Consider the following 9745-nt stretch of genomic DNA (forward strand, 5'->3'; position numbering starts at 1 on the left):
AGTTGAAATCCGGCGTTAACGTCCAGTGAAAGAGTCCTGATAGCCGCTATTGTAAATAACAGCAGGACTGTAATAAGCAAGCTGCTAATAATTATCTAGTTATCTAAAAATGCTAGTAAATCACAAGTTTCTGAAATACTCAGACCAGCCCATCGGAAACCAATAACAAATCTGGGTTCAAAGTCACATTTTTTTCCCCCATTTTAATGCTCACTTTGAACTTTAGGAGGCCATCTTGACCATGTCTAGATACCTGAATGCACTGACTCGGTTGCATGTGATTAGCTGATTAGATATTTGTTTTAATGACTAGCTAAACAGGTGCACCTAGTAAAGTAACCAGTGATTGCATTTGTAAAGCATTTGCTGCAATTTTCATAGCCTCCTCTATTAGTTGTTTTATCTCACTTGTGAAATGAAACTTTCTATAGTTCAATTTTAGCAGATGACAGCTTGCGACAGTTTCTAAAATGTGCAATAGTGATTTTATTTACCATAGATCACCACTTGCTTGAAGCTGGAACCAGTAGATGCTTTTTGTAGTTGAATTTTTACTATAAACAACAAATCAATAAGTCATAATCATGAAAAAGTTATCATAAATAAGTCATGAAAGATAGGATGAATTTAAGATAACAATTGCTCTTTCAGCTTGTTTTTAAGTTTTTTGTTTTTGTCAGCCTTCCCTACAGTTTTCTCTTCTAGCTTGGTTCATCATGAATTGGTGGCAAACTACAGCCACTTGTTTTGGGTGAAAGGATCACAGCCTGAACTGGTTCCATACATGCTGCTGGCCCACATTGATGTAGTACCTGCTTCAGAGTCAGATGGTTGGGAAGCGCCGCCATTTTCTGCAAAGGAGATCGATGGCTTCATCTACGGCAGAGGAACCATAGATGACAAAAACAATCTAATGGTGTGAAAACATATTACTTTTGTGTGAGCTTACTTTTAAACAGACTTGAGGTATATTTGGTTAAACAGCTGATTTATTTCTTCTAGGGAATACTTCAGGCGCTGGAGTACTTGCTGTTAAAGGGCTATGCTCCACGCAGGGGATTTTACATCGGTCTTGGTCATGATGAAGAAGTATGTTAACAGTTCCACTATGACATTACAAACTTAAATGGGATTGGAAATATCACAATTTAATGGCTGTGCTCTTCAAAATCTCTTTTTTTAAGATCAGTGGTCTCAATGGAGCGACAAACATAGTGCGTATTCTGAAGCAACGTGGTGTCCAGCTGTTGTTTGTCATGGATGAGTGCCTGCCTATACTTGATGGAATCATTCCTGCTATTGAAGGACCTGCTGCTCTGTAAGAACCTGCCTGAACATGTGTTGTGCACTTGTGTTGATCACATCTTATGTGTATGTGTACGATTTATGATTTGCAGAATCGGGTTAAGTGAAAAAGGCCAGGCCGTTATAAAGCTTAGTGTGTCTGTGGCCCCTGGTCACTCCTCGATGCCTCCCAGGGAAACTAGCATTGGGATCTTAGCCACAGCAGTCAAAAGGTGAGAGGAACATTGTTTATTAAACTATAATGAGTTCTGTTTAGCTTCTCTGTTCATATGTTTCACTGCCTTCCATAATTCTACTACCCCATGTTTAAAAAGCTAGTATAAAAGATTTAACTGTGATCCTGTTTCCTCAGACTAGAGGACAACCCAATGCCGAGGTTATTTGGTTATGGCCCTGAAGGTGACACCTTTGAGCATCTGGCCCACAAGGTAGGGTAATCTAAATACTTCTTTACTAGTAGTATACTCATGTACTCATTCTTTACCAACTACTAATTCTCTGCCTTCAGTTCAGTTTACCACTAAAGTTCATAATGTCGAATTTGTGGCTCTTCTCTCCGCTCCTTAGCAGGTAATAACTGCTAAATATCATTTAAATATAAATTCAAATGTCATGTTTTCTTGTGATTGGTTCCAGTGAAATAGACCAGTTTTTATGTTTCAGGATACTTGAAAGAAAACCAGTATCTAATGCATTTGTAAGGACTACCACAGCAGTCACCTTTTTTAATGCAGGAGTAAAGGTGCAGTGATTATTTTAAATTGAATGTAATTCACAAGAAGTAAGATTTTAAGCCTGTTACTTTTCTTTGTAAAAATTCAATATCTTCCTCCCTCTGCAGATAAATGTTATTCCTTCCCTTGCTGAAGCTTATGTAAATCTACGAATTCACTCAGCGCAGTCGGTACAAGAGGTAGAGTCCTTTTTGAGAATGAATGCCTTACTATGTACACTTTGACATGAATATGAGATGTGTGCTGTCTTTTTTAGGTACTGGACATCATCAAGGATACGGTGGGCGACCAGCGAGTGAAGGTAGAACTTGTTAATGGATTCGACCCTCTACCCATCAGCGGTGCTGATGACAAGGCCTTTGGCTTCCAAATTATTAAGAAAACGGTGCTGGACTTGTTTCCAACAGTTACAGTTGCTCCAGGTAGGGTTCATACAGATTTGTATGGAAGCATTTTAAAGCATCTTTCAGGACATTATAAGTAATTTAATATCATATTTAAATGTGCAGCTATCTGTATTGGAAACACGGACAGTCGACACTTCGTCGACCTGACCAAAAATATTTATCGGTTTTCCCCGGCTTGGTTTAAGCCAGGTGACCTTGAGAGGTGAGAATTCAGCAGTTTTTAATACTGTCAAAATATATTTTCACCAAAAATGTCTGCAGACCTCAATTTAAAATTGAACAAATACAGTAAGAAGAATTCCACGCAGTGATTATTTCTCAACTCTAGAAACAGATCATGCAGCATGAATAGAAGAGGGGAATATATAAAATACTTTCTTGTTCCAGGTACCATGAATCCTTTTTTTCCTTTGTTTCTCAGATTCCATGGCATCAATGAAAGGATTTCCACTAAGAACTACGAGGAGATGATTGTTTTTTACTTCAATTTGATCCAGAACTGTGACATTAGGAAGCTCCCTGAGCCCCACAGCTCTGTCCATGAACTCTAAGCAATTGACAACATTGGTGATAAGATAAACACATGAATAGCATACAAAATGCATTGATATTGCACTAAATAACTTTTGCATTATAGAATCAGAAACTACAGTTTTGCTCATTTCAAAGTGGGATGTACTTTTATCTTTTATGTGGACTACTGACTCTTTTCAGTGATATGTGAGTAGATAGAGCACTGACCTTTCTGCAGTAAAATCGCTGTGAATTGGCTATCTAGAATTTTGCATTCAAGATTAAGTTTTGGTGCTCTATGCAGACTGATGTACTATTTTTTTCTGAACTCTATGGTGGTATGATATGATACAATTAACCAGTTATTATATATGTCTTATTGTGGGACACTGATAGTAGTGCAGTCATAAAGATACATGTTTTTTTGATTTGGAGTGCTCATAATGAATGGTACAAATGACAGCACTACCTACAGGGATGCTTAACTTGAATCTACATGTTCAAAGAATGCTGTTTTACTGGCTGACTCATTAAAATGATTCCAGATTTGTAAATGTGATTGAATCTGTTCACAATTTTAGATAGGCTTTCTTAACACAACAGTATGAGCAATTTGACAGTTTTTAATAACCGCTCAGGTATTAAAAGGCTGATCGGGTGTTGTCAACCCAAGCCTTGTGTCACCTAGGATTTTCAGCAGCAACTTCACCTACTTCCAAGGTGCATGAAGAGGACAAGGAACTAACAACGTAGGAACTCCAGCAACACTTAAAAGTAAAGTGGAACAACTTTATTAACTGACCAACGTTCATCCTCAGATGAATAATGTAATGTAATTATAATCATATTTTATTTCATACGTTGCAAAACCTGGACTGGTTCACATAAGGATTAGACTCTGAAAGCCAAACCTCAAAAGAAAAAAATTCAGATGAAGATCATGCATTTATGTTTAAAATGATCAAAACTGACCAAATGTGACATGACATTATAGTGACCCAAATGGTAATAAAAACAAGCTGAAAACCAAAACTCAGAACAAATAGTCCAGAGTCTCTACGGCCTGTCACAGCACTTACAACTGTCTCGAAAGACTAAATTAGCTGGGCAGTTTTGGATCCACGTGATGCCATTGGCACAGCTGTAAAAAGAACCTGGAGCGTCAGGTTTGGCATAGAGCCCACCAATTTTTGTAGCACAGAAGTTGTCAGTGGTTGTAGTAGTGATTGATGGTCTGGGATGAGGCAAAATGTGATCCTTATTTGTTGATGTCTCCTGATTCAGGTTTGTGTGAGCAGTTGGAAGTGGAGGAAGATCTGTAGAAACAATAGCTATAAAGTTATACTACTAATACTACTAACAACAATAATAATAATAATACTTATTATTATCATCATAAATTATTATTATTACTTATCAGTAAGTGAAATTAAATTAAAGAAGTTAACTTTTAGTTAATATAATATAAAAAAATATCCTACATAAAACCACGGCTATATTAGGGTGCGCAAATTAATAGTCAGTTAATAAATTAAACATTTGCTAGTGTGCATGTTAGTAGCATACAAGCTCTTTATTAGTCAAAGTTGTTAATAATGCCAACAATAAAATTCTTCACAAAACCTTTTTTTTAACAATTAGGCCAATAATTTTCCTAAATTACGAAATTTTCCTAAAACATTTGTAATTACTGCTTGCTAATTAGTAAGCAAGGTGTTGTACATGGATGTAGGGGCCTATAGTCAATACTCTTTGATAGCCCTAATAACTGCAGTTGTTTCTTATGAACTGCAAATGTTAATAATGTTCAGATAACCTCCTATTAAATGATGGTCTCTTAAAATGTGCTTCCATTTGCTCCTTGTTCTAAAGTGAGGTGTAAGTCACCAGAAATTTGACACTTGGCACACATGGGCTTCGTACGAGTTCTTCCTCTTTACACTTCCCTGTTGCAATTTATATGTCCTTTTCTCCGGTGTTTCAATAAACCTTAATCAAATTTGGAGTTATACACACATTTTATTTGAATATTTTTTAATGGACAACTTAAGACATTTTAAAATGGTATTAAAATATTTTTACATGTTTTTTCCTTATCTTTATTTTTATTTTTTAAATGTTTAGAACAGATCTCCTCCTTAAACTTTCTGTTTATTTCAGTTGACCAGCTTTCGGTTTGCAAAAGGCCAGAAAGCTATTCAACAGTGTCTCTCTGTTTCATATTATATAGATCCTGTCTGGGTTAATAAGTGTCAGTGTAATAGTAGCTTTCGAGCATTTGCTGTGAGTGAAAATTCAAATCCCGAGTTCAAAGATTTAACCAGTATTCATCTGGATACATTGAACACTTGTTTTGTGTTTTATTTAATAAAAATAGATCATCCTCAAGTGCTTTTATGACAAATTGACCAGTCTTTTATTGCTAAAGAGCAAATAATGTTAGGATTGTCACTGATGTGCTGAAGCCTTCTTACGTATTTCATTTAACAAACATTAGGAAGCTATGATAGAATACAGATATCCCAAATAAGGCATTAACAGCCTTTATATTGACTAATTGGAAAATATGCATACTAATAAGTAACTGGCTAGCTGTCCAAAAGTTGATTCTGTTCATCTGGACGTAGCGTTTTGTGGGAGAAACGTTTCGTCACTCATCCAAGTGACTTCTTCAGTCTCAGCAGACTGCAGGTTTCCCCAAATCCAAAACTGGCTAGCTCAAAACAAACATAAAATGGTAATGTAGGAATTTTATTACCTGGAAACAAAAGAGAGCGAAGAGAACCGATGAGGGGGTATTGTCCCTGTCCACAGAACTGTCCATTAAAGTCGTCTAGATCCAGAGCCCAGACAAAGGCTCCTCCAAAAGTGTTGTTTTTTAGGTAACGGACCTGAAGCAGTAACAATCGAAACAACTTAATAACAGTATGCACATTTTAATGTGATATGTTGTTTTAGTACTAATGTTATCTGGCAAAGAAAAACTGAGCAACATCCAGATGCACATGTCTACCTTAGTCATAAAACTTTCTTTATTGTCATATCCAACCCACTCGTTTTGTTTGGTGGCATATGGGACTTTCTGGTCCTCAATCAAGTGGACACTGGCCCCTTGAAGAAAGGTGCAAATCTGAAAACAGATAAAAAATGCATTCTGTGTGGTAACTTGACATATTAACATTGATCTGCTACTAAGACATAGAAACTGACTTAAAATGAACATATTAATTTGAGAGTGGGGATTTCTTTTTACCTCATAATAAGACCAAATGCCGGGCTCCCTTGTAAATGTGCCAGCAGCAGCAGGGCTGCTGGCAGGGGCTCCAACTTGACTGGATTGAGTAGAAAGACGAAACGTGCGTCCGTATGTAGCAAAGCCCATATTTAACTTTTGTACAGGTGTTCCCTTTTCTGCCCAGTACCTCATAGCAAAATCCTAAAATGTAAATATATGTAAGTTATATTGTCATTAATACTAGTATTATCAGGTTCAGCGACTCATTGACTTTGTAAATAATTTGTGATTTAAATTCTCAAGTGTAAAAATGGTGACAATCAATGTCAATCCATCGACAGTTGGTTGAGAACTGTGTGGAAAAGTGGAGCGTGGCTGGGAGCAATTGCAGTCTAAAACAAAGCACCCAGAGAGCACAACGGTCCCTGAAGGGCAAGGGCTATACTAAAAGTTTGGTGTTTTATGTTTCACTGGTATTGTTATCCCCAATAATGATATCTGCATTGTTTTCATAGTCATTTCTGCACTATATTAATATTTTTGTGTCATTGTGAAGTCATATAATGTTATATCAAAATTTTTTCTAAAGAGCTCAGAAAAAGAAAGCGCTTATGTTCCCCTTTGACAAATATATTGCTTCAAAATTTGGAGATGATTTGATCGAAATGAAAGCTTTTTCCTAATACATACTAAAAGGGTGTATTTTTCATCTTTATTCATATGATTGGATCAGAATTAGCTGAAATCTTTGTGATTTACATGCAAATCTACATGCTTGAGATTTGAACATTTTTAACATATTTTCAGTCATTGTGTAATTTTGAGAAATATTATAGTGTCATAGTGATGTTGTAGTGTCTTGTGCAGCTCTCTCCATACCCTTTTATATGATATATAACTCAATATGGTTCTTTGAATTTATTTCATAAAGGTCAAATGTTTGGCCAACCTAGGTACACATGCTCCCCAAGACCTAGTATATTGTTGTGAAATCTGAACATGACCCATAAAAAAATTGTGTATGTAAAGTTTTTACTAGTTTTCACATTGACCTGATTTTCATGAAAATTAAATGACCTTAGATCAGCTTGTTGGTATCTATCATTTCATAAAATTTGAAACACTAGACCGCTAACAAACAGACAAAGAAACAAACGGAATGGATTACATAATCCCTCTTTTTCAGGGAGAAAAATGAACCCATCTACTCACAGTATTTAAGTAAACGTGGTCCCCAATATCTTGGGATCCTTTGTATAAGGGGCTGTTATGTCCTGTGACACTCTCCCAGGTACCATGAAAGTCATATGTCATCACATTAATAAAATCGACATACCTGATAAAGTGCATGAGAGGTCAAGGTCAGCAAAACAGGTTTTGCAGGGCATGCAATGTGATATTACTAATAAGCTTACTTTGACATCTCTGAGACTTCATAACCGGCATCAATGGTTCCTTTACCAGCAGACACAGCAGCAGAAATCATTAACCTGGGCCGTCCTGTTGATGTTCCCTCTGCCTCAAAGGCCTGTAGTAGCTCCTATAAACCACAGAAAAGAAAGGTACATTCGTGGTTCATGCCAATCATCAGTAACTCCAAATCTGACCTTGCATAACACTGTGAATCTCTGCTTGTCTTCCAGAGGGCTTCCTCTTGCTGCAGGGTATTCCCAGTCTAGGTCTAGTCCATCAAAACCAAATTTTCTCAGTAGTTTGATAGAAGATTGTATAAATGTATTTCTTTTGGCTTGTGTTGACACCATAGTAGTGAACCTATGAAACCGATTGGCAAAAGAAAGGCACAATTAAAAAGATCTGTACAAAGATAAAATTTATGAGTCATTATTGTTTTATGCTTAGTGTCACACTTTTGCGTTCCAAAGTTCCAGCCTCCAACTGCCAGCAGGGTTTTAAGATTTGGATTCCTGTGGGAATGTAAAGATACAGCAGCAAAGATTATTTTTTTCTCAACATTTTGTAAGTGATATGAGGAGAAAATAGACTAACCTTTGTTTGAGTCCATTAAAGGATCTATAGAGTTCCTCATCATTCCATTCTATGGTCACTAATTCATTTGCCTCATTAATACCAGAAAAGGCATAGATTAGGTGCGTACAAAGGTTTGGATCAATATTTGAAGGCATAAACCTCCCATTGCCAGGTCTGTATTGGGACCAGTTTGTGAAGTAACACACAAGTCTGGAGGATGAGACTGAATATGAAAGAACATTTTTCAATCTCTTTAAAACATTATATGACTGTCCAATATAAAAGGGTTGGTAAAATTTATGAACTCACCCAGACTGCCAAAGGCGAGACAGAGACCTTAACAGTTGCATTTTTTTGTTACATACAAATAGTTAAATATAAAATTTGCATTTGCAAAATCTGTATTTCAATTTCCCTTACCTGAGATCACAATTAGGATGCGCATGATAGCTGAGGTCAGACTGGTAATGTAATAAAACAGTGCAGTAAAGAAAAAAAAAAGCAGAATCTATGATAATCATTAACTCAAAGTAAACCAAATGTCCTAAATTTAAGGACATTCTGGTATTGCTTCATAAGTCAAATAGTAACTGATTCATGAACTCACTCACACACACACACACACACACACACACACACACACACACACACACACACACACACACACACACACACACATATTGTTTTGAAAGCCTCCACAACGTTTGCAGAAAACCTAAGATTGGTCATCACATAGCTTGCAAACACCTGGACCTGAAAGTTAAAATTACGCGGATATTCAAAAAACAGCTGTCTTACTATTTTACATATGTTCCCCGCCTGTCTGCTTGTCTGTGAACTACTCCTACACCGTTAGGAGCTGAGGAACCAAAACCGTCACATGGGTACATCTTAGGCCCCTGAAGGATCTTACCTGATATTATGACGTCATCGTGTTGCCTAGCAGCCCCCTACCAAGCAGCAGTTTAGTAGTTATACACCTATAAAAGAAACTTAGCATCTTAATTTCAGTACAGTAAAATCAAATTATATGCACAAATGTTGAATATTATAATGAATATATTATGGTCTGTGATCATGTTGTCTGGCAGCTTCCCAGTGACAGACTGAAATGACAGTAAAGCAGGACCTGAACATTGCAGAAGACCCACAAAATGTAATTTCTATAATTTGCCTATGCTTTATTAGATATCCTAACAGGGTCAAGCAACAATATTTAGCAAAAGGAAAGGGTTTTCATTCTACTGCAGCACCACGATGGTAACAGTGGTGCAGCACCACAACAGTCAAAAGTTTACTGACGCTTTTGCACCAACATTTGTTTTACTAAAATTCAACCTTGCAAAAAAAAAACCTCAAAGCCATTTTTAATGTTAGCAATTGTTAAATATTATATTGAGCTGTGCATTGAAAAAGCTTGAGTACCAATGATGTGGAATTGCAGCGAGTATTATACTGACACATAATTTATTTTGGTGTTTCCTCAAAACAAAAACCTAATTTTCAGCTTGGTCGGATGGCTGGAAAGTGCATGTGCTTACTTGTTGGCTCAATTTATGTCA

At 36.6% G+C, this 9745-nt stretch overlaps 2 protein-coding genes across 2 annotated transcripts in view; one reads left to right on the forward strand and one right to left on the reverse strand.

The window, feature by feature from the left end:
• The window catches only part of pm20d1.2 (peptidase M20 domain containing 1, tandem duplicate 2), a 32673-nt gene extending 29169 nt beyond the window's left edge, over window positions 1–3504 (forward strand). Inside the window, exons 3-13 of the mRNA XM_005731690.1 lie at window positions 681–916; window positions 1003–1089; window positions 1185–1318; window positions 1398–1517; window positions 1658–1733; window positions 1814–1875; window positions 1969–2047; window positions 2147–2218; window positions 2296–2461; window positions 2549–2648; window positions 2868–3504. Coding sequence (XP_005731747.1) covers window positions 681–916; window positions 1003–1089; window positions 1185–1318; window positions 1398–1517; window positions 1658–1733; window positions 1814–1875; window positions 1969–2047; window positions 2147–2218; window positions 2296–2461; window positions 2549–2648; window positions 2868–2997 — 1262 coding nt within the window. The 3' untranslated portion in view covers window positions 2998–3504. The remainder of the gene's footprint in view (window positions 1–680; window positions 917–1002; window positions 1090–1184; window positions 1319–1397; window positions 1518–1657; window positions 1734–1813; window positions 1876–1968; window positions 2048–2146; window positions 2219–2295; window positions 2462–2548; window positions 2649–2867) is intronic.
• Window positions 3505–4015: 511 nt separating this feature from the next.
• Window positions 4016–8632, reverse strand: LOC102199829 (chitotriosidase-1-like). The gene is made up of 11 exons (XM_013910470.1): window positions 8604–8632; window positions 8493–8519; window positions 8202–8406; window positions 8063–8119; window positions 7802–7967; window positions 7610–7734; window positions 7407–7530; window positions 6213–6395; window positions 5973–6089; window positions 5718–5850; window positions 4016–4275 (listed from the first exon to the last, which is right to left on the reverse strand). Exons 1-11 carry the CDS (start codon window positions 8626–8628, stop codon window positions 4016–4018), a joined length of 1422 nt encoding a protein of 473 aa, XP_013765924.1. The 5' UTR covers window positions 8629–8632.
• Between the last annotated feature and the right edge of the window lie 1113 nt (window positions 8633–9745).

The sequence above is a fragment of the Pundamilia nyererei genome, unplaced genomic scaffold (genome assembly GCF_000239375.1).
Source record: "Pundamilia nyererei isolate P.nyererei 1_Seehausen unplaced genomic scaffold, PunNye1.0 scaffold00044, whole genome shotgun sequence".
NCBI lineage: Eukaryota > Metazoa > Chordata > Actinopteri > Cichliformes > Cichlidae > Pundamilia > Pundamilia nyererei.

Excerpts from the sequence above, each read along its gene's own strand:
- LOC102199829 (XM_013910470.1), bottom strand. The coding sequence starts at position 8,628 with ATGCGCATCCTAATTGTGATCTCAG. Across the intron at positions 8,407-8,492 it reads TCTCGCCTTTGGCAGTCTGG|TCTCATCCTCCAGACTTGTG; the intron begins GTGAGTTCATAA and ends TTTCATATTCAG. Across the intron at positions 7,735-7,801 it reads GATTCACAGTGTTATGCAAG|GAGCTACTACAGGCCTTTGA; the intron begins GTCAGATTTGGA and ends TGTGGTTTATAG.